The sequence below is a fragment of the Arctopsyche grandis genome, chromosome 1 (assembly GCF_051622035.1).
Source record: "Arctopsyche grandis isolate Sample6627 chromosome 1, ASM5162203v2, whole genome shotgun sequence".
NCBI classification, from domain to species: domain Eukaryota; kingdom Metazoa; phylum Arthropoda; class Insecta; order Trichoptera; family Hydropsychidae; genus Arctopsyche; species Arctopsyche grandis.
In genome coordinates, this window is record NC_135355.1 from 4,056,933 (window position 1) to 4,083,473 (window position 26,541).

Genomic DNA, 26,541 nt, shown 5'->3' on the forward strand with positions numbered 1-26,541 from the left:
TAAAATAAGCTTTTAAATAAAATTATTTTTTTAAAACTAGAAAAATTATATTTTTGATGGTCCCTTCTACGTTTTTGATTGAAACAATATTACACGAATAAAATAAAGCTGTCTGTACAAAAAATATTTTACAAAGAAATATGCTTAAAAGTTTAACAAATTATAAATTGAGGTATACAATATAAATCGTCTCAAAATCAGTCAATGTCGTTATTTTAAAATAAATAATCATCTCTACTACGTATAGTAAAATATAGGTTCGCACAAATTTTAATGAATCACTTCATATCAATTAGAAGATTGACGAGTTTTTTTTTCATTGAATTACTATATGATTGACGTGATTGTCACACAAACCAACAATTTTGAACATTTATCAAACACTAAATATGTATATATGTAGACTCTTTTCATTTTTGGCTGTACATTTTCACAACAGATCCAAATCAACCTGACTCGATCGAATAGATTCCACTGAAGTTTTTCCTGTTGTCAATTAATTATTCATCTGGATTTGATTTTTGTCGAACAAACTACAGTTCTTGACAGGGGTCTTTTTCTTTTTCCAAAAACAATTCAAAACTTATCGTTTACAACCAACTGGGACCCAAACAACTCTCCATAACTTTGACGGCATCATTTCTACCCATATTTTTCAAAATGGCTGCCAAATCGGCGACTGCACTAGTATTCTTATGGCGACACTCCCACAGATCCAAAATGGATTCTGTAGGAGAACTTTTAGTAGCGAAAAAGTTTATATACCTGTCGACGTTCAATTTTTGAGCCAACAGTCGCCAATCGTTGCCTCTAGAGTTTGGAGGGTCTAAACAAGCACACAGTTGCTTTTTCACAGACTTGGACAGTTTGAAAGGAGTTACACTCTCAAGAATGCAAGAATTTATCCCCTTATCGTTGACGCTCATACTTTTTTGCTTAGATTCGTTGCAATCGTCAACGCTAGATAGTGCCCTGCCCGGAAGGGTTTTGCTCTCGAGGGAATTTTCAGTGATTATCATATTCAAATCGTTATTGAAATAAGTCCTTCTTTTGCCGCGTAATGGCGAATCACAATTGGAATACTCATCGCTACATTTAATATTGAAAGTTTGTTTGTATGAAGGGTTCGACTTTTGACAAACAATCACTTTAAACTCTAATATGTTTATAGAGTCGGTCTGTTCCAAAGTGAAACTGCAATGCAGAGAGTTCGAGGAAGAGTTCCAAACGTGGCCAAAAGGTATCTCTTGATAGTTAGAACTGGATTTGACCCTCCAACCCAATCCCACATCCTCCAAATTGAGGCACAGATTAGAACCACCGTCTTGGAAGAGCAGAGTCTTTGGCGTGTCCATCAAAGTCCCACCTAGCCTATTCTCCTGCTCTGAGCAATAGTGCAAAGCGCAAGGGGTGTCTTCGAATAAATACACCCTTATGTTTATGTCAGCTGCCGATGAGGAATTGCCATGTGGACCAAACACGGCAAGTTTCAGTTTCTTCACGGACTTACCGTTTAGACTTTCGCCGATTAGGACGAAGGTTGACAGAACTTCCGTCACCAAGAAGACCTTGTCGGCGTCGAGTTGAGTGAATATCGGAGTGTTGATCGTCTCCTGTCCCAAGCTGACGACCTTCTTCCATACAGATCTAGTGTCTTTATGGTGATGATTCTCCTTGTCGTAAACGCACAGGGATAAATTCCAGAAACCGTGCTTGAGACTCGCACAGTGCGGGATCTGGACGATGACCGATTTGTTCAGAGGTGTCGACGATGGGCCGATTCTGATGACGGGACTCACCTGGGTTGCACCTGGTGTTGAACAATATTCAATTACAAATGTGTACCTTTCGAATTTTAGACAGAGGTTTTATAGTGAAACTAACCTTCGCCGAGTTTGGGTCTGTACTTCTCGTCCTTCATGACAGTTATATACATGTTCTCTTGCTTGTTCTTAGACACGGCACCCTCGGGTATTGAAAGGGCCACCCCTATCTGATCCAAACTCAACCAGGCTCCAGAGGGTCCCACACTTTGGGAACGGGTCACAGGACAAACGCCGGAAACGTCACCAAACATTCCATGGAACGCCAATAGGGGTAAAACCACCTTGTCACCGTTGGGATCATGCGTCGATTCAGCTGCACACAAAAGGATAAAATTACAATAAAACCACAAAAAGAACATACATACAAGTTCGATCAATCAAATGGAATACTTACAACTGGTACAACAACTAGCCGTCGAATGCTCAGATTCACTATAAGGTTTCCTATCGTAATTGTCGCTTTCGTTTGATGAATTCGGCAATTGCTGATCTATCGGAGTGGCATAACTAAAATAAAACAAATACAATGTATTCCAAACTATATCACAAATGAATATGTGATGTATTAAAAACAAAACAAGTACCTATTGCTCAAATGCGGAACATCGTAATGATGTTCGCTGACACTCCTGCAAATCGGAGGATTGACCTGTTTGCCCAAAAATGGCGGGTATTCGTAAGACGGTGGTACTTCGGCTTGTGGCATCAGATCTGGTTGTAATTTTTTGTCGAGGTCTTGAAAGAATTGAGGTCTCATATCTGTTCAAAAGATGCGCCATTTGAATTGTGCCGTACTTTTAAAATATGATATAAAGTGAATGAAGAGTGTTTACCAGTTCGTCTGTTGTTGTATAGAGAACGATCTCGTTCTTTTCTTCTGAACAAACGAAAAACTAAGAATGCAACTATTGCAAATACGAAAAATGCAACCACCAATCCTATGTACAGAGGAGCGTTATTGGAAACTGCAGCGACTGTTGGTGAAAAAAAAGCACAATATGAAACAGTTTTCAATATTAACATTTTCCAACGAAGTCTCTAAGACTGCATATCAGTTCCACGAATGGAAAATAAATCGTAATAACTGACTTCAAGTACCAATACCGATTTTAATTGCCTATTAAATAATATATTAAAGTATATAGCATAAGTAATTTAATTAATTCAGTTGCATATAAAAATCCGTTGTCTTCAGCATATTTTCAAACAATGCTAGATCTTCCATCTATTTACATTTACTAACCAATTTTTTTTATATACATTTGTAGAATATGCCAGCAGTATGGTTAATGTTTAGCACCGAGAGATTACTGGGTTCGATCCCGTGCTAATCTTTAATACTGCTGATATTTGTGACTCTAGGTCGATCGTTTCTTATCAGAGTTTGCCAATTTATCTGATTTCATTGTTGAAACGGTTCCCCCATCAAATTGGCAAAAATTATCATACCCGCTGTCACAAATATCTGAATTTGATTTATGTACAATATGTAAAAAAATATATACAAGTTTAAATCTATAGGTGTTTCAATAGATTAATAAATTAATTAATTGTTCATTTCAAAATACAATGATTTTTGTAGTAAAAATGCTTCAATGTTTGTAATTAATTGTCTAGGAAGGTGCATTCTACCTAACAGGCCTTCATTGTAATAATATATATGTATGTATATAAAATATGTATTATACATTGTAAGGTAGATAAATATATGACATTAAAAATAAAATAATAATATTTATAGAGAAAATTTTTGTAATGAATATTTAAATTATACTAAAAATTCACGATTCATTTCAATATTTTTCGCATAGATCGTATTAGTTGTGTTTTATCGTCGAAATTCCTTGAATATTTCACAAGTACGACCATTAAACTGCACCGAACGAGTTTCAAAATTAAATTTAAAATCACTGAACCGTGGCAAATAAATTGACCGAATTAGAAACCAAACCCAACTCCTCTGCGCATATAACATACATAGTACATATGTACATACACACGGAAAGGCTTCGATGCAATTACACACAGGTATATACAAGCGATTCGGACAAGGTGGCAAGGGTGATCCCTTCGGAAAGTCCATCATCCCCTCGTGAAATTTCAGACGTGGAATGTGGAATTTTATCCACTGCATCCACTCTCAAGATCGAGCACACCGAATTCCTGGGATGAGGAATTTCACCTGGTACACACCTGCTCCGGCTTCGTCGGGAACTTAATATTTTCTCGTTTATTGAAAAAAAACGGTCCGGAGGATTGTTTTCCCGATTTTGGGGGTTGGGTCCACGTACTCTTGGGGCTTACGAACCACGGTGGGGTAATGGGATGGGGGTGTTGGTCCACTGGGCTGTTTAATATTCACCGCAGCATTGAGCGCTGCAGGAGACACCCGACACATTACACCGTGGCCTGGACTCCGGACTGGGGATGTTATTTTGAATAATTAATGAAGAGGACCGCAGGATAAATGGTGGTAGCTCTCGGACACACCCTTCTGGAGTATGTCGGGGAAAAACAATCACAACAATACGCATTCGGCCACGTGTCAGTCATTTTCGGAGTGGAGTGTACCGGACGGTTCACTATTAATCAAATTTGTACCCATCTGATTTCAACTCGTTGTATATATTCATATACAATACACAAATCTAATATATAATTTGAAAGAGACTTTGTATACATATGTGTATTATTGGTTCGTAAATCCATGACGTCATCGAACAAATGATTCGATTCAAAGGATTCGAAGTCCCCGGGGGCAAAAGCACCGATGGCGAAGCCCTAGGGCTCCGCCCCCTAGGGGCGCATATGCCGGTGGCGGAGCCCTAGGGGGCGCAGCCGCGGGGGCGCAGACGCCGGATTATGATATACATATATTTTTTTATAAGAGACTTACTATATACATATGTTTGTTTGTTCGTGACAGTCAATTGAATAAAAAAAACAAATGAGTATTCAAATAAATGTATATATAATAAAAATGTTTACTATTAGATAAGTCATGTTTAAGTGGTTTATATTATAAACACTGAGCGAAGCCGGGTAATACAGCTAGTACACTATAAGCAGTTGTGACAATTGAATATTACCGGAAAAACAGACGGTTTGTGTATATACATATATGTATATGTTAACGGCCGAAGTGTATTTTCAGTTTTAATATTTTATTTTATTTATTTTATTGTTACAAATCAATATACACTCGCCATTACAGATTTGCTCCAATGCGACGGGTGTACGTTAATGAAAATACAGAATACATATACAATCAGAAATCAGAAATACAGTAATACATACATATACAATCAGAATATATAGCATATAACAATTAATCAGAAATAATAATCATAGAGACATCTATGGATTATTTTTAGATTTTTTTTTGTATACAATTTTTATACATATAATAAATACGAAATTATAGAGATATCTATAGATTTCAGATTACTGTGTATAATTATTACAAATTACTGTGTATAATTATTACAAATTATACACAGGCAGATTTTGTGACAACAGGATTAGATCTAATACCAATTTTCAGGTACCGTTTCAGCAATGATCAGATAAAATTGGCAAACTCTGATAGAGAAACGATCGATTTGGAGTCACAAAACCCCCAAATCTAACCAGCAGTGGCGAGGACTCGAACCTTTGACCTCAGTGGTGCTAAATATATACGCTACCACTAAGCCAAACTGCTGGCTTATATATTCCAACTGGCGTTTTAGCTCAATCATATTCGAATACAACTCAACTAGTTAATTATATATCTACAAGCGCAGATAAACTATCAACAATGTGCGCCAGTTGTAATATAACAGTTGAATTTTAACAATTATTATATTTCGGTACCACCAGTAGTCTCTATTTTGTACTACCGGAAAAAAATTTGATCAGAAACCAGTAAAACTGGCTTCGGTAGTACCGGTATTGGGATCCCTAAGACATATGTACATTGTGGAACGCAGCGCGTGTTTTTTTTAGGTAGTTTTGCGCATGCATAAAAAATCATATGCCATCGCGATCCTTTCGTGATATTTTAATCTTATATTGACATAAGTTTGCCAGTGATTGATAACGGCGATTTCTATATTTGAAGAAATGTAGAAGAAACTTTTTGAAAAAAAGCCCTGTAATTTTTCACCACAGGAGGCCAAGATCGTGCCCGTGCTGTTTGATTTAGTGTATTTTCACCTTAAAAGATTTAATATTATTAAACGCACTCGTTTCTATGCTTGTCAATGTTTGGTAAAATCTATGTTGTTATAATATTAAGTCAACGATATTAATAAATATAATAAAATTATCTTCTATATGTATTATATTAATATCGGTTTAAATAAAATAAAATAAATTGACTTCTACGATTTTCTTAGCAATAATTTTCTTACTGGTAATGATTTCATATCATATTACATACAGAAAGATGGATAATGACTAGTCTATCCACATTCGAAGGTATACTGGACAAATAATTGTCAATTTAAAATTTAAATTTGACGTATGCACATACATATGTATGTACGTCTTATATTGTAATTAATATTTCGAAACACAAGTATTAATTAACAGTAATAGGCCCGATGAAATATCATCTGACGGATTTATCTTTATATTATAAATACCGAGCGAAGCCGGGTAAAACCACTAGTTCCAAATATTAACGCATGGAAAAAAGTATTATGTTTAGATCCAGATCCACCCCCGATCGTACCTTTCCATATCTTGTTGGTAACTTTTTATTGAACTAGATCGATTCAACTGTTGATCTTGGGGTTGCATTCCAAAGTGACCTAAATTTCTCTGTTCATATCCACTCTGTGTGTTCCTCTGCCTCACGAATGCTTGGGTTTGTCTTTCGTAATTCTCGACACTAACATAATCCCGCTGTTTTGAGATTGCTGTACAATGCTCTAGTTAGGAGTATCTTGGAATACGCCTCTATGATCTGTAATCCTTACACTAAGTCTCTATCTGTGAAGCTCGAACTTGTCCAAAGACGATTTCTCAGACTGCTTTATAAGGAGCAATATGGGATTTACCCAAACTTATTTCCTTCAAAATTTGTCATGGGTATGGTCGGCTATACTTCTCTTGACCACAGGAGGAGTGTTGCCCTCATCAAGTTCTTGTTTTCCATATTTAGAGGCTGTATCTCCTGTCCGTCTATGCTGGCTGAGTTGGGCCTTCATGCTCCAGAGAGTGTGATATGGACCCACCATCGTCCCCTTTTTCACACTCCTTTGGCTAGAACTGTGGCATTTAGTTATTCTCCCATTCCTCGCGGCCTCCGTTTCTTAAATTCACTGGATGGTGCCACTGGCATTTGTCACGTCTCTCTTCATTCTCTGCACCACTTCCTAAGTTATGGAGGTCGCGACCATTTAGAAAGGTTGAGTTAGTGTTTTTGATTATGATTTTATTATGATATCATGTTTTATTTAGTTATCCTTTCCTTATTTAATTTGTATATATAATTTGTTTATTTAACTTGTATTTTTTCCTTTTGTACTTATTAATTTTTTTAGCACACTCGTCGCTTTGGAGCAATCTGTTAGACGAGTGTGCTTGATTAATTGATTTTGTAAAATAAAAAATAAAAATAAAATAAAATGTGCCTATGTACATAGTTACAAATAAATGTGTCAGATATAATCATATCCCGATATTTTCACTGACCGCACCGCACCTCTTATGACTTTCATTAAACATTCATATCATATTTCACGAAAATCCAATCGATAAGAGTCGACAGACACGATGAGCTAATAAGTGGTCTTTACAAGTTTTGAATTAACACAACGATAGCATCATCGCACACGTCAACGGACCCCGTACGAAAGGAAACGGCATTGTATCATCTATTATTTGTGTTTTCAATAAGAAAACAATGGAAGACGACGGGCCATGGCACGCGATGTTGTAATTACCCGTGGCACGCTTCGATGACACAAATATCACTTGCGGCAACATCATTTCGGTGTCGCTCTCGTAATTGGATCTAATTAAACCGCGAGCCGCCCCTGTGAAACTTAAAAGCGATGACGGATTTAGTACTACCGTACTGCTCCCTTGTCTATCTGTCAGTCTTGAATTAATTTTTAGTCCCAACACAATATGTCGTGAGTGCGACAGTGACGGTGACGTTGTGATTGATTTCGGGCACATTCGTGGTAAAAGTCATACTGAATATATATGTATATACCGTGATTACACTGTTGGACATTAAAAATGGTTCAGCGATGAGAAATGACTTTTCTATAGATCTATGCCCAGTAAACACAAATCTGGTAATAAAAAATGTTGATTGGCTCGAGATTCGGAGATACATATATAATACGGGAGGAAAAGCCTGTTCCTCTTGTTCCTGTTGTATCCTGCTCGCGAAAATTAAGTGAGTATGTACGTGAGTATATACCGTTTACCATGCACCCTTTTTTTTTGATCTTTTGATTTTCGATCTTTGCCTTCCCATATTTGTGTTTTCGGGCGTTTCACATTAGGGCCCGTGACGGAGACCGGTTAAAAACATATTTTTAAAAATTTTAACATTTTCTAGATACATATGTATATTATATGTATATATTTGCATGTCGTTGGTTGTTTTATATGTATGTATATCGAAATCCCTGAAGTTATAAAAATGATTATTATAATATATAAAACTAGTGGCATTTATGTCTACATTACATTGTTTACATATGTGGTTATTACAGAATTAGCGGTTATTTCTGTATAAGTTCTGTTACAAGTTATAATGACAGAGATTCTTTTAACACCAAAATTCGTTTATTTTATCAAGGTAAGCCAGTTATCAATAGAATTTTGGTTATTAATCCACAAGAATAGTCAAAATATGATTTTTCTCAGTGTAATTTAATTTAATTTTCATATAATGACAATTTAATATATTATCCCTATTAATTCAATTCAGATTCGTGTAAATACTAGTACGAGTTTTTAGCTCGAATTTTACCAATTTAAAATTCGGCACACTTCCAATTAACCCTTTTAAACGAAAACAAAAAATAGTGTGGCCAGAACACTATCCCAATAAACATGTTCCAGTAGAAAATACTCAATATAAAATAGTATTAACAGTGGAAAAAAATCCCAAATGAAAATACGTACTTTTGACTTTTGATTTGAACTGGACGACTACTTAGAGAGATTTGAAAGCTGAAAAGTACTACAAATGAAAGATAAAACAACCGACTATAGATTACAATATACATTTTGAACAGAAAATTGACACATTTTGAGACATCGACCGAATAACACCAAGATATAGAAAAATCGCGCGATGTAAAAAACATATATATCTCCGAATCTCGAGCCAATCAACATTTTTCTCGAAAGCCTGTTCCTCTTGTTCCTGTTGTATCCTTTTCGCGCAAATTAAGTGAGTATGTACCGTTTACCATGCACCCTTTTTTATCTTTCAATTTTCGATCTTTGCCTTCCGATATTTGCGTTTTCGGGCGTTTCACATTCGGGCCCGCGAGGTAGACCCGTTTTTAACTACTATACATTTTTAGATTTCCCTGTTAATTTTATTTTTACTAACCTCTTCTTACTTCCACTAACGATTAAAAGTCAGTAAAAATTTTGACTCTTATTATACATACATATGCATATACACATGAAAAGTCTAACAGGCAATTTATTACGCTGTATATACAAACATTAAAATAAGAAAACATTATACATACATATGTATGTAGATACTAAACAGAAAAAATAAATGTAAAATAGACAATGGTCACAGGCTCAGTAGTCATTAGAATAGACCAAAACATAATGTATAGACAATAAAAAGCATTAAAAATTAAAAACTCAATATACATATTTGTGTATCGGATGAACATTTTTTCTTGGACGCATAATATTCTTGAGTTTTTTTGATTTTTAAATACTTTTTATTACAACGAAATTATGTTCACAATACATCTATATCTATTTAAATATCTACTGATCTACTGATGATTTTCTATTTTACAATTTTAATTTCATTTTGTTAGTAATCATAGTATTATAGTATTCTTCTTATGTTTATGTACAGGCGTTATAGTTGAACGGGAACCTTATCGTTACTATCGTATTTGATTTGATTTTTAAATGCTTTTTATTATTACTAAATTATGTTCACAATACATCTTATATCTATGTATTTTAATAGCTACTGATCTACTGATCATTTTATATTTCACAATTTCAATTTAATTTGGTTAGTAATCATAGTATTATATTATTCTAATGTTAAGCATAATAGGAAAAATAGCTCAGAAACCTATTTACAATTCTTATAAATGCTCATAATACATCTAATACATAATATTAATTAAAGACTCTCTAAATTCGATGATCTAAAGCAGATTATGTTTAGGTAATCTGTGTTTATAATATTGTTGAGTTAGAGAGGACTTTAGCTTAATTGTAGTGTTTATTTTATTTATAGTTGCCTCATTTTTAGTAAGAAATAATATAAATTGCTAAGATTTTCAATCAGTATTGGATGCCGAAAGGTTAGCACTAATAATCAAGATCGTAATAGAATAGAAAAAGTTGATTAAATCAGCAATAATTTAATTTACAAAACGTCCCATATCTCTGCCGCTCCCTAAAAGCGCATTGTTCTCCCCGACCTAACATCCGAATTACAGGGGCGTTGCCGCTCATTTGCAACGAGTGCATCTCAATCTTTGCCAACGTGTGGGTCTTCAGACACTCAAAATGAGGATGAGGAGAGAGGGGAAGGGGGGGGGGTAAGAGAGGTTCTCGATTTATTAAAGTGCGAATAAATCAGGGTTGGCGCGACAACACCGAGCTAATTATACCGCGAGAAGCGGCCCACGCGACGTACATGCAGAAAACGCACTTAAACGATATTTACTGTCGTTCCAATTAAAACCGTACATTCCCCGGTGGTTGACACCGCAAGATGGATGGGGGTCTCGGTGGGTGTGTGGATGTTGTGTGTTACCAAGATGTTGCGCCGAGACAGCCCAACCACCCACTCGCAAATCGGAGCTTTCGCTAAAGCTCTATATCTATCACGTCGTCTAACAATCTAGCCATTTTCGGCAGCCTAAGACAGTGTGTCTATGTAGTTTCAAATTTATAGGACGATCTTGTTACAGCCTAAATAAAATGCGAAAGCTTGTTGTTGATTGTTTTGGGGTGGGTTCGGCTTGGGCTTAATGAGGTTAAAGTTAATTGAAGCTATTGCAGTTTCATTTTGGATATCGTTAAACAAATATAATCATATCGTCCCATACATAAGAACCAGCAGAATACACTTGTGGTTAGCATATAATGCTTTGAACAAACGGATTCAAATCCCACTGGCTTCTGCTGGCCATACCTTGGATTTGTCACTACAGGTGGATCGTTCCCTATCAGAGTTTGCCAATTTATCTGATTTTCATTGAAACAGTTCAATTTGTTTCAAACTGAAACATTGAATCAAATTGACAACCTTACCCATTTTCTTGCAAATTTCGAATTAATTTTTAATTTATAATTTTTTATAACAATTCCCGCATCTCCTTTTATAGCCCTCTTCTACCAAATGGATAATAGAATCTTCATACATATGTATATCTAATTTATGTATATATTCTATCTACTTTATTGATTGATGTGGTAAACCATATATATGTTTTGAAAATCTTCTACATTATAAAAATGAATTTTTGTAAGTTTGTTATGTAAATCTACAGTTATTTGACAACCATCGAATTTGGCAAATAGTGTCGTAGTAAACAAACAATCATTTTCTATACAAAGTATTCGGAAAATATTCAATGTTTTTACTTTTTTCAAATTCAATTCACTTTATTTATATTTTTATCATATTATAAAATGTATAATCATATTATAAATTACGCTTAAGCTCTGATACAAAATAAGCCTTATTGAGAAATTTTTGAATAAGAATATCGGTTGATGCTCGAGTAAACGATGCCTGAATTAAACGTTACATTATATATTATTATAAAATACTAATGATTAATTATATATATATATATATATATATATATATATATATATATATATATATATATATATATATATATATATATATATATATACATATATATATATATACATATTCTATACTATAAATGCCTAATGCTAAATATGATTAATTAGCCTCGTAACGCTTTCCGATGATGATATAAGATTTGTGTATAAATAACCACTTTTTTTTCCAATTCATTTCACTTGTCCAAGTCATATTATAAAATACGTTCAAGCTCCGATAAAACATAAGCCTTGTTGAACGAGAATATCGGTTGATGCTTGAGTTAAACGTTACTTTGTATATATTATTATAAAATACTATTAATTATATCTATATATACATACTATAAATACCTGATGGTAAATATGATAAATTAACCTCTTAACGCTTTCCTATAATGATATAATAAAATTCGTGTATAAATTAGCCCTTATTCTATAGTATCGAATAGTTTAAAAGTGGCTTATTTGTGGATTCAAATTTGAACGTATAATTTAACAAAACAAATCGTAGAATTGTTTCATATTCTTACTGTAGATGTTCTTAATTATAATGATGATTTTTTTTTATTTCATTTACAGTCATTTATCTCAAAATCAGAAGTAGTCTAGACTTGTACAATAGTTAGATTCAACAGACATATGCAGGATAAAAGGCCGTTATTGAAATCATCAATGTATTCAAGGATTACACACACAATGAAAGACATGTCAGAAATCATGGGGAAAGATTTGATTGATTACATTTTCAATCGATCACATTTATCCGTTATACAATGTACAATAGGTATATGCTTACTTCTACGGCTATGAAGGGTTTTATTTTACATTGGTAATGTACATTGAAAATCTCCTCGAGAGATTCTGATCGTTTCGCGAGACTTACGCTGGATTATTTTCCGTTTTATGACCCGCCGTATAAAACGAAGCGCGAGAGCGAAAGCTCGATAAGGGCCCTCGAAAGGGGAGATGATAAACGTTTGAAATATTATAATATATCAACAAATTGAGAATCGTTTCGAGAGATAGGGAGAGCTCTTTCGAGAAGAAGAGTTGCACGTGAGCTTCCAATGGTTGCGACAGGTCGCACAGACACTGTCACGTGTTTTCGTAACGGACATGTGTAATAATAAATAGAGAGAAATAAAAACAAACATTTGCGGATGACAGTGCCACCCCCTCATGATTCATGGGGACACTTATGGGGAGCAGATGACAGTGGCGGGGGATGAAAGTGCACCATCAAAAGCCTTGCTCGGATGACAGTCGTCCCATTGTAGTTTTTCATACGAAAGAGTACGCGAAAGAATTGTAAAAAACATTGTAAACATAAATATATATGAACTATATGAAAGATACTGAAAAAGACCTGCGAATGAAACGTCACGGTGTTACTTCTCAAATTTTGCCGACTTTAAAAGTCGTCTGAGAGTTTCACCAACGATACAAATCTTCTACAGTACATATATATTGTATCAAAAAATAATGCTTAAATTTTATGTACACGATTACTATGTCTATGGCAGGGGTTTCAAATATAAAGAATCTCTACATATACAAAAGTCATAAATGAGTAAATGGTAGACATAAATTCTAGTCTATTATAGCTTTCAAAATATATACATGTATGTACTTTCTACATGATTGATTATCATCCTAAAAAAATTGCACTCCCAATTTATGGTTCAAATCCTAGTACTCACATAGTTGCTTAAACTATTTACATACTATTACCTAAACACAATTTGCTTTAGATCGTCAACTTTGAGGTGTCTTTATTTTTTTTAATTTATGAATGGGTACTTGGGAAAGGTGGCATAAGCGATGGACTCAAGGGTTTTTTTAATACATAAAGTATAATACAAAAAATTAAATATCCAATAAACAAAACTAAAAAAAAACCCGAAAACCTCAAAATAGAGGGAAAAAAAATTCAAATGTGAAAAAATCATAACTTTATCTATGTATTATTTGACGAATATAAGGATTAAAAACAAAATTCGATGATGAAACATACATACACGTTCACATGCTATGAGAGCATTTTCGCTACAAGTTTGAGCGCTAATGTGGGGAAACTCAAACAAGACAAAATTTCTACTTCCGGTGATTGGATTTTGTTCAAACATTTCTCACTACTTATTATCACTATAATTATCATAATTATAAAATATCAAGAAGATAGAAGTAATTTAAAAGGTAGAAATAAAATAATTAAATATTGTTTTAAGAAAACTTCCTACTTCCGGCTTACGAATTCCAAAACCTTATCAACTCGAAGCTGGTACATAAAAATACAAATATAAATTTTCAGCTCAATACGTTCAAAAGTGTGGAAAAAATCGTGTGGTCACAACATTTTTAAGTGAAATTTATTATTTTAAAATCAAATTTGTTATTTTTTCTTTGTTTACATGCTTTTTCTGTTTACTTCATCTATTAATACTACGTACATAGATAATATTAAAAAGAAGATAATAATGCATAATAATACAATAGATAAAGTGGAGAATGGAAGAATTTTTATTTTATTTTTAAGTTTATATTTTAAATGGTATAACTTACTAGTAGTTACTTATTCATTGGATATACTATTTCAAGTATTTATTTAAAAATAAAAATGTATAAAATATACTACAATTTCTAATATTTCCCCACGGATGACCGGTATAGACGTCATGAGTAAATTTACAGTAGCTCGAATAGCTTGATTTAATGTGTAAACAATATATTTCAGGCGTAACTTCAGGTGTACATTGACTAATTTGGTTATTTAATTAATAATACAATACATATATAAATATTTATGGTTGAAAAGTCGATTTAAAACTTCACTGAAAAAAAAATCTATGCTGCAAATCAAAATAATATACATATGTACATATGTATATCACCATTATAAAGGTTTGGGGATTAAGTCGAACAATATATAAATGCACAAATAAAACCCGTATTATATTATATTTATAAGGAATATATGTACCTTCAAGATACTTAAATGAAAATATTAAAAAAAATATATATGCTGCAAATCAAAATAATATACATATATCGCCATTATAAAGGTTTGGGCATTAAGTCGAACAATATATAAATGTACAAATATAACCCGTATTATATTATATTTATAAAGAATATACCTACAAAATACGTACATACTTAAGTATTTATGTACACAGATAAATAGGTATTTGATGTATGTATATATGTCTAGATTGACCTACATATCGGTCCTTTTCGACCCGAGATATAATACATATAACTATGTAAGGTACAATAGATAAGATACAGAGAGATGTTCAAATACTGTGTTGGATTTAAGTTCAACACTTTGAGGACGAGCCTAACATAGTTTCCTAACAATTACGCAAATAAAGCAATACGGGTTCCACATTGCGTGCGGGTCGTTTATCAAAACTTACCCAAATACATAGGTATATATTGTAGTATTCGAGGAATTGCCGAGTGAAATAATATTACACAACGTTGAATGTTTGAAAAGGCTCGACTCATCGAAAGCTTTCGCTGCGACTGATGTGTGCACAATGGAAGTGTATAAAAGGGTACACAGAGACAAAGCAATTTTTTCCGAACGTTGCGTCGTCGTCAAGGGGTTGAATGAAGTTATATGAGGCGAATGTACTATGCTGGAAAATCTGCTAGTTTTTCTTTTCTCTTTTCCTTATATCAAAGTGAACGATGTCTATTGTGTATATACATACATATACGTACATAGTATTGAGTTGTATTAAAGCTACATACATATGTCATTTCTTCGCAATGAAATTGCGACAAAGTTTTCATATTGTAATTATTTTTTTATAAACATATTTTTCTAATGTGTATCATTCTTGTAATTTTCCATAGATATATACCAGGAAGGCTTGACAGGAAGACCCCAATGCGCCTTCCTGGACAATTAATGACAAACAATGCAGCATTTTATTATTACATAAATCACTGTATTTCCAGAAGTTGAAGAACACGAAATAACAATTAATTAATTAATTGAAGAATCAATCCTTTGAGACATCTGTGGATTTAGATTTTGTACACAATTTTTACAAATTATGCACACAATAAATACAGAAGATTTGTGACTATAGGAAAGATAATTTTTTCCAATTTTGAGGAACTGTTTCAACAATGATCAGATAAAATTGGCAAACCATAATAACAAACGATCCATTTGGAGTCACAAATACCCCAAATCTAACCAGCAGTATGGCAGATCGAACCCCAATGATCACTTGGTGCTAAACATACACGCTACCATTAAGCCATACTGTTGGCTTATGTGTATGAATATGTTACAGTCGAAGTTTTCACTCCTGTTCATGTATGAACTTACTAGAAATTAGTTGGTAACAGTCAAAAGCTATCTTTAGATAGACTCACCAGGTGTTGCATGAAACTATTAGCTGTCAAAACCATTGAGATGTCAAAATGCCAAGTATTTAAAAGGGAAATCCTATCCCCATTTCTTTTAAATTGCGATCCAAGCTTACATATGTATGTACATGCATAGATAGTGGGAACAACGATTGAGAATACTTTAGTTTATGTTCGTTTGACATTTTTTCTTTTATGAATATTATAAGGGCACAGACACACAGAGTAATATGTGGTACATGCTTTTTAAAACGCTAGTACACCTGATCTATTACAGAAACATACCCTGTAAGGTGAAAACACACTGAAGGGAACGGCACGGCACGTCTTCGTGCCTTCCAGCCAAGGAAGGGCGTTCCAAGTTCATTGTTAATTTAAATACTGATATTAAATCTCTAGTATTTATACATATCATCAATAGCGATGAACCAGTTTACCTTTCAGATCGAATACGAGCCCATAATCTCCGTCCGTTAATAGATCGTAACCGTTTCGACAGTGGGATAGTTGTTTAGTGGCCATTAGGGAAAGCGGTTGCATTTCTGATGGCCCGAACATTAGTCATTTGATTAATTTAGTTATGGCCCCGGACATTCAATTAAACAGCCCTGGCCGGCTGCAGATGCACCGGCCGATAGCGTAAATTATTCGCTGCCAAAATACGAGCCGCCCCTGCACATATTTATGGGTCGATAACGTTTCGCACTAATCCCGTCCACTGTAATTTAATTAGATTGATCCGATTAGATATCGTATTTTACACTGAAAGCTCAAATTAGCAATTTTTTCTTTAAATTTAATATTAATCTAAGTGAAACTTTGTGAAAGCGCGATGCACCCTTACAAAATGCAGGGTACAAACCACGCTCATTTTCTAACAACAGCTATAACAAGTTTGGATGTGTCAAAATCTGTCCGAACGTGTCAAGACAATAACAGTCCTGTTCAGTTCTTCCTCGTATTATTAAGGCTTTAAAGGCAGAGACACACAGAGAGGTGAATAGCATGAGTTTTTTATACATTCCATTTTCAATATATGTACATATTTAGATAAAATATTCCTTTTCAATATCATAAACATATATCTACGTATATAATATCGCTATTATGTGCCTATCTGAGATAACGCTCGCCGTACTATAATAGTCGTAACAATTCGACATACATACATATTTATTTATTTTATTTTTATTTTTATTGTTACAAATCAATATACACTCGTCATTACAGATTTGCTCACATGCGACGGGTGTACGTTAACGAAATACAGAATACATAAACAATCAGAAATCAGAAATACAGTAATACATATACAATCAGAATATATAGCATATAACAATTAATCAGTAATAATAATCATAGAGACATCTATGGATTATTTTTAGATTTTTTTTGTGTACAATTTTTATACATATAATAAATACGAAATTATAGAGATGTCTATAGAGATATCTATAGATTTCAGATTACTGTGTATAATTATTACAAATTATACACAGGCAGATTTTGTGACAACAGGATTAGATCAAATACCAATTTTCAGGAACCGTTTCAGCAATGATCAGATAAAATTGGCAAACTATGATAGAGAAACGATCGATTTGGAGTCACAAAACCCCAAATCTAACCAGCAGATGGCGAGGACTCGAACCTTTGACCTCAGTGGTGCTAAATATATACGCTACCACTAAGCCAAACTACTGGCTTAGTGGTAGCTTTTTTAGCTGTACGTCACAGCTAAAAAACAAAGATTCTATATATACTGATCACAACTAATATTTTCGCTTGGCAGAGAATTTACCGCCATCTATTGAAAATTTATTTAATTAATTAATTAATTTTTCTATTGGTGTTTTATATTGTTTATATTTGAAACAAGTAACAATTCCATGTCTCTCACAAGTAATACTATGTGAGAGCAGGATGCAAACTTTGTACCTTACTAGTGTGTAATTTTTTAATGTTATTATTATACTGGAAGCAATGGTTTAAAATTCCCACCTTAATAACCCTGATCTTACAGATATTAGAGGCAATGCCTAAAAAAAACCTGTTTTAAAATTGGTCGACAGATAGGTCGACAGAACATTGCTTGAGATTTAGTGAAAAGTAATAATCGAATGACAGTTCTGACTTTTCAATGAGATAAAGACATTCTAAAAGATATGCCAAAATGCAGCAAGCTTGGGTGCTGAAGAATTTTTTTCCTGATGCAATGGCTAGAATCAAAGGAAACTAATTTCTATCAAAGGGTTAGAAGGGTTGAGACAAATGTTTCAACTTTCTATATAATTCAATTATGTATATGTATTTTCTGGAAGCTTTTTGAATGCCTTTCGGTATGTACATACATATGTACAATATACAAAAAATATAATACAAAGTATACTTGATTTGAATTTTTGGTCTGTCTCCCTTGAGTGATCAATCACATTCGCTAAAACAAAGCTCGATCGGACCCTTCCCCTTCTGGCGTGTATAATGTCACGGAAGTCAACCCCTCGATGACAATTTTTCCTTTTCGCAAACATGTTCGTGTCTTAGTCATCGTTCGCTATTAGTAAGCTGAGTAATCATGTGTATGAGTCGGTTCTTATATAGGGTATGTAAGCTTATTGTTCCGTGTCAGCTTTCAGCCAGTACGAGTGAGTGTCTCTTTGTGCCTTTTTTCGATTTCAATGTCTCCTTTGTCTTTCGTGAAGGGAGAGAGACGGCGAGAAAAGGCTCGTGATGTGACTTTCTATCATTTAAAACCCTTTGCTAGGATTTCTCGCCGTTGAAAATGCACAGAAATAATTATTTTCCGCAAAAGAACCGTACTTAAAACCAAACGGTATACTTTTTAGTTAAAATAATATTTTATATGATTAAATCATATCGAATCCATTTTTTAATATATTGTTAATTAATGCCATATTTACAACCCTTTTATAACCAACATTAAAATATAATTTTTAGATTCAAATGATTGCTTAAATTTCAATGGAATGTTTGTTTGAAGCTTAAAAAATCAAATTCAATTGCGGCCTATTTTATCTTGGTTTTGATCATTTTTTAAGTAAATTATATTAGATTAGGCTATTTTGCGTAGTATATAATAAGATTGGGTAATGTTTGGTTATCTATATAAATTAAAAATAATTATATTTATAATCAATCACACTAAGAAAGAGATTAATCACATTGAATGTAAGATATGTATCATATGTCTTGTTTTATATGTATCATATCTAAATTTTATCTACCCTAGCAATGCTAACGATGCTTTTGCATAAAATCATTTCACAGATTCTTCTTGTATTATATCAGAGAAGCTGGATAAATCCATGGAAGTGGATTATTTTATATTTGCTCAAAATCGTACTGCTTAAATTCCTTTTCGACAGATTCAAAGTGTTCTTTCAGATGATTATTATTATATCAAGTACACCTTTTCAGAATCCTATAATACCAATCAAAAATAAATTTTACATCATGTTCAGATGCTTATTCAATATCTTCTTAGTCTTTGTAATTCGTGTAAATTTTAAATCAAATATCGTTCACTATTAAATGAAAATAATTATATGTAAGTATTCATTTGATACATGGGAAATTCAAACCGCACCTAATTAGTATCGAAAATCACCCCATCGTTTATTACACCTCCTAAAACATACCACCTTGCCTAGCGAACTACAGAGTAGCAAAGGGTAAAGGCGATTTCGTAATTATAAAAATAAATTAACGTTAAGGGGTACATAAAGTGTGTAACCTTCTGGTTCGCGGCTCTGCAGAATTTACGCTCGTTGTAAATGAATTACAGCCATAAAATAAATCACAGGTTCACCCCCCCAGGGTAGTAAACTGTCCTCGGACCTTACTTCCGAAAGGTTTTATCCCATATTTACGACGACCGAAGCTCGATAATGTATAAATTTATAGATATATCACAGTCTGAACGAAAGCGCAAGCGCAAAGTTGCACACCGAATCAAAAATATCAGATGTTGAGATATACATATGCTCTGAGTATATCATATGTGTATGTACGTACTTACTTACTTCCCAATTCCTGAGAGTTTCCATCTCATTTTCTATCCCGGGAACATCTGAATGACATAGATGGATGACCGAATGAGTTCGCTTTCAGGACTCGTTCAGATTAAGTCCTTTCATGCGAGAGCGTATTCAATTTCGCAACTTAACGAAGTATCCGATAGGTATATACGCAGTGAAGTCTAATTAACTCTATATATATATATATATATATTATAATATTATCTGGCGTTCTACATATAAAATTACCAGAAATTCACACATGGCTGGGGAAGCTTTTAAGCTCGAATGAATGAAATGAGTACTACAGGTATAAAATGTAATAAAACGATCCATTATAATTATTTACAAATTAATTTAATTATTATTTACATTGTTGAGTAATATCGAATCTAAATGACTTTAAAGGAAATTTAAAATCTCAATATGTAGTATTTCTATAAATCATAGTCATCAAGTCCAGTTGCAAAGATGTTTGAATCTTAAAATTGTATACATGCATCTACGGACGAGAGGTGCTGTATTACATAAAAATTAAATCAGCTGATAACTAAAAATAAAACTATCACTGTTTGATCTGTGTACATATGTAGCTTGTATTGGTTAGAAAGTTTGTTATGAAGGAATAAACAATGAAATTTGAGGTTATGAGTTGCTGCCGGCAATATGTATAATCACTTATGCCGGGAACCTTACAGTTTAGAATAGTTTATTAATACTAAGATTGTTTTAAGAATAGTTTATCAATGTATGATTGTCCATAAATGAGTTTATGTATTTACAGAAATGAACTTTTCAATCATCAGATAAATTAAATCAGCTGATATAACTTATTATTGAATACTTATCTCGCAGATAAAACCCAGTGAAGAGATATACTTTTAGCCGTGAAATGTCAAATCTGACATATTTGGCCAAAAATCAATAGATATCGTGTATTACCCTACAAGAAGCTACACGCCAAATTTGAAATCTATATATACATATGAGAGTTAAAACTATAAATATTTATATATAAGAGATAACGAGAACCAATAGAGCAAATTTCATAAAATATAGAGTGAATTATAAGCGTTTAAACAATTAAAATCTTATATCGCCATATCAAGGCGAACAGGTTGGAAGATACGGAACGAACGCTTATTAAACGTCAAGAAATTTACTTTCCACGTGTTTAAAACGCGTTGTATACGATATTTTATCTCCAACGTAATGGCAGACGATACATTAACGTGTATTGATGACCAAAATGAGCAATATGGCAATGTATGAAAACGATCGGATAAGAGATAAAAATGGCTACTGACACGAAAGCCATGTGAAACTTAAAGGAGGTATGTAAAAAAGTGTAATGATTCAAATCAATTGATGAATTTTTTGAAAGATCGCTCTTACATTCTTACACAATATGTATTATTACTATTTTACATAAGTGATCAAAAATTTGAAGCACAGTCTTTGAATGCTCGTCAAACAGTGTAAGCTAGTCATGAGCGATTTTTATAAACTTAATACGATCTTAATTATTTTAAAAATATAAAAAAAATCTATTCTATTGATAATATTGTAATAAAAATTGAAATCCAATATATTACCAATAGGTAACCTGTTGTTGGTAATTTAATATTATATTATCAGTTACCGCACGCGTTGCATGATACTTGACCGTTAAAGTAAAAATGTTAATGGTATTGTATTCATTAATTACATCGTCAGCATACGACGAAAATCCATTAACTACATAAAACATTGTACATGGTAAATTATCATAATATTTTGTTATAATAAATAAATACAAAACTTTTTCTTCATATGCATGTATTATTTATGCAAGTAATATATTACATTATTTATTAATTATCTTCTTTTCCTATATATGTATGTATGATGACGATTTATTGTCCTACTATGCAAATCTACAGTTATTAATTTGAATCCACCAAATAAGGTGTACTATCACACTTCGACAGCAAATTGCAAAATATTTTGAAATATTTCCGTTTTTACATACCTCTTATACAGTTCACATGGTTTTCGAGTTAGTGGTAATTTTTTATATCTCTTATCTCTTATCCGATCGTTTTCATACTTTGCCATTTTGCTTATTTTGGTCATCAATATACGTCAATGTATCGTCTGCCATTACGTTGGAGATAAAATATCGTATATAATGCGTTTTAAAAACGGGGCACGTAGACCTTCTTGACGTTTAACAAGCGTTCGTCCCGTGTCTTCCAACTTTTTCGCCTTGATATGGCCATATCAGATTTTAATTGTTTAAACGCCTATAATTCACTCTATATTTCATAAAATTTACTCTATAGGTTCTCGTTATCTCTAATATATAAATATTTATAGTTTTAACTCTCATATGTATATATAAATTTCAAATTTGGCGTGTAGCTTCTTGTAAGGTAATACACAATATATTTTGATTTTTGGCCAAATATGTCAGATCTGACATTTCACTGCTAAAAGTACTTCTCTTCAATGAGCGTTATCTGCGAGATAAGTATTGAATAAGAAGTTATGTTTTATCTAATTGTTAATATGATTTACAATAAGTTTTCCACCAACTAAAAATCAAAGCCACATTTTTTATAGTATGGTTCCAGCATTGATGGGTATACATAACTCATAACCTCAAATTTCATTGTTTATTCCTCCAAAACAAACTTTCTAACCAATACAAGCTTAATATACGTACACAGATCAAACAGTGATAGTTTTTTTTTAGTTATCAGCTGATTTAATTTATTTTTATATATTTTTCCAACTTTCATTCGTCCGAACAATGCCTGGAAATTCGGCTAATATAAAATAAACCACGGTTTTCTATTCTTCTTATAATTAAATGATATATTTATTAGTTCCTAAAATAGACTTTTTAACAAAGCTTTTGATAGGATTTGAATTGAAAAAAGTGGATGAATATAAATCATGAAAAATTTCACATGTTAGAACTGTTGAATTAATTTCCCAAAATTTGATAGCTAATTTATTTTCATTTTTCAACGTGAACTTTAAAACATATAATACCAGCAACAGTGGTAGCCTGTAATGCTTTCAATTGAGGGATCATGAGTTCCCTGGCTCAGTGTTGCTGATCAGACCTTAGATATGTGTGATTCCAGGCCGATCGTTTCCAAAGAGAGTTTGGCAATTTATCTAATTTCGTTGTTGAAACGATTCTACCAAATCGGCAACCTATCCTATTTCTCAAAAATTCGAGTTATTAAAAATTTTCTGTACATCGATTTTTTCTCTATAATACTGTATAAATATAATTGTTCATCGATATTTGTAATTGGCCAGGAAGGTGTATTTTTTCACCTGTTAGGCCTTCTTGCTATGTATATATTCTTTATTTTATTTTATTTCAATCGAACTTCTACGTATGTATACTCAACTTTACAGATCGCTCCAAGGCAACGAGTGTACTAATACAGATACAATACAATAATACAATTAATACAAGCAATTTTATACAATGAAAATTCTTACAAACATCATCCACAGAGACATCTATGGAAGAAAAATTTGCCAAATTTTTATTATAGAAATTGGTGAACCTCAAGGCGCAGAATAATTTGATATTTGCAAGAGAAGTTGGAAAGGAAATGTCAATTTTCAGGAACCATTTCAATGAAAATCATAAAAATTGACAAACTCTGAAAGGAAACGATCGACCTGGAGTCACAAACCAAGGTCTGGCCAACAGCTACTAGTGGGTATCGAACCGTGACTACTCCGCACGAAAGCATAAAATGCTTAACAACAGTCCACGCAACTGTTTACAAAAATACACATACGTGTAATAAACTTACATATTTTCATAAAATTAGATTCGAATGTGTATGTTCTTAGAAATGTAGACTTAATTTTACAAAATAAAGCAATCAATGGATTTTCGTTGCACGTTGAAGATATAATAAATATTTTCGAGGGCATACTCAATAACTGAGATAGTGATATTATATCTTGGTACATATGTATTGTAGACGTGCGATATATTTAAAATGATTAATGTCGATTTAATATTGTAAAATACATTATATGTATATGAAGTGGGCCAGAGTATAATTCGATAAATAATTGGCTTTTAAAAACGGCGAATTTAATTAAAGCTGCTCGACTCTAATTATGACTTAATTAGATTAATTCGAGACTCCATCAAAAAACGGAGCTTTCGCCGAAACGGGACGCGCATTCTTCTTATCCCCGGCCGAGATAAATGGCAGATTTGATTGCCCCATTATCCCTGCTCGAGAACAAGGGACGATTCTTATTATTATACAATATATTTCCGTCTCTTAATGATTCCGCTTTTTTTTCCATTACTTAATTTATTCGGGAATGGCATTATGCGACTTTTAGTATACATTTCTGATTGTATTTGAATATACGCTTCAAGCTTGTCAGCTAGGCAGGAAGTGAAACGAAGTTAGCTAGGCAAAAGTTGTCAATTAAGAGGAATCTACATATGTATGTAGATACTGCTTAGTAAAGTGATATGTGTAAGTGTAAATCAAACAAAGGCAGCATTCATTAGAATAGTTTCAAAAGTGTCGCTTACCTTCTTGATGCTCCTGCACGTCGTCTTTGCAACTTCCTCCGGTACAAGGAGCAGTTTGGATGTCTCTCCCGACGCAGTTGTCTTCCTCTTCCAGACTTTCACTTCCGGTTCTGCTGGACAAACATTGTCTTCGTCTAACTTGGCGACAATCTCTACCGCAACGCGACCAATCCGACCACGAGCCCCAGCGTCCGACGACACCTACGAGGACAAAAGCAGACTTGCAAAACCGACCCAAATCACACGCCAAAAACTTTCCACGCAACACATACCTAACAACGATTCGGATTTGTGGAATGTCGCCGTATTCAAATACAATCCATCTTCATATTTAGAAAGCAGCGAAAAATCACACGAACCATTTAAATCAAGTCTAATCATTGGGAACTACAGACACTCGACACACTCGAGAAAGGATAGTTACCGTTGTAGCAGGGTTGGCAGTCTTTGGAGCGTTGGGTGTCTGGACCAGTGCAGGGCTGTCCACCGTTCAGTGGTGGAGGTCTGTTGCACATCCTGATCCTTTTCTCGCCGCGAGCTGGCTGTCCAGGACATCTGCATTCCATCCACTGGAACCAGGAAGACCAGCCTCCGTTGACTGTAAAAAAATAAATAAACATCATCATCGTATTGTCACTATTTAGAGCTGTAGCATCACATCATAGTTAGTAAGCCAACTTGTCGGCAATTGACTTGCCGATAAGTTGGCTTACTAGCACTTCTTAAACAATAATAATAATATTGTTTTTATTTCAGAGGATAGAGAGAATAATGCAATCATCATCGTCCATATAATAGATAATACAGATAAATGATAAAAATAATATAATATTGTTGCGTAAAGATAGGATGCTAAGTGCACGCCGCCCAATTAGCACGCGGCACTCATCGTCTAATCAGAGAGCCCGACTCAGTGACCAATCGGAGAGCTCGGCTCACCGACCAATGAGCGAGCTCGACTAAACGACCAAACCCGTGCGGCTTCCAAAACATGTATAAAAGCCAGCGGATTGGTCTTAGCATTCATTTGGAAACCGGCTACCACCAGAAGAGCATCTATTAAAGATCTGAAACCTATCTGATTAATGTGCGCGCGCAGAATACGGGAGGAAAAGCATGTTCCTCTTGTTCCTGTTGTATCCTGCTCGCGCAAATTAAGTGAGTATGTACCGTTTACCATGCACCATTTTTTTTGATCTTACGACTTAAGATCTTTCGATTTTCGATCTTTGCCTTCCGATATTTGTGTTTTCTGTAATTTAACATTCTGTCTCGTTACGTAGACCAGATGTACTTACGTATATGAAATACTCATCAGAAAAAAGAAGAATGAAAGCGTATTGTAAGAGATTTAATTCGTGAAGGTTACGTTATAAAATTTATAGTTATGAAAATCAAAACAATATGGACTCTTTTCACAACCTAGATAGATATTTGATCCGATTATAATTCATCAGATAAGAATTTCCGAGACTGTTACTAACGTACATATGTATGTTGTATGATTTGAGAATAAGCTCAATTTAACACTTTTAAAAACTGCTTATATGTGTGTATGTACATATTATAATAACTTACCATAAACAGTGAGCAAAGCTGGTTCAGAGATTCTCTTGCCAGCAACGTTCTCAGCCACACAAGTATAGTTGGCCATATCCTGCGAGAAAGAAAGTCCGATTCA

The 26,541-nt window shown here is 33.5% G+C and overlaps 1 protein-coding gene across 1 annotated transcript in view; it reads right to left on the reverse strand.

The window, feature by feature from the left end:
• Positions 1-317: 317 nt before the first annotated feature.
• The window catches only part of LOC143914067 (netrin receptor UNC5C-like), an 88,524-nt gene continuing 62,300 nt past the window's right edge, over positions 318-26,541 (reverse strand). The window contains exons 6-13 of the mRNA XM_077434160.1: positions 26,439-26,517; positions 25,285-25,458; positions 24,861-25,061; positions 2,660-2,800; positions 2,411-2,585; positions 2,221-2,333; positions 1,885-2,139; positions 318-1,810 (exon numbers count right to left, since the gene is read on the reverse strand). Coding sequence (XP_077290286.1) covers positions 591-1,810; positions 1,885-2,139; positions 2,221-2,333; positions 2,411-2,585; positions 2,660-2,800; positions 24,861-25,061; positions 25,285-25,458; positions 26,439-26,517 — 2,358 coding nt within the window. The 3' untranslated portion in view covers positions 318-590. The remainder of the gene's footprint in view (positions 1,811-1,884; positions 2,140-2,220; positions 2,334-2,410; positions 2,586-2,659; positions 2,801-24,860; positions 25,062-25,284; positions 25,459-26,438; positions 26,518-26,541) is intronic.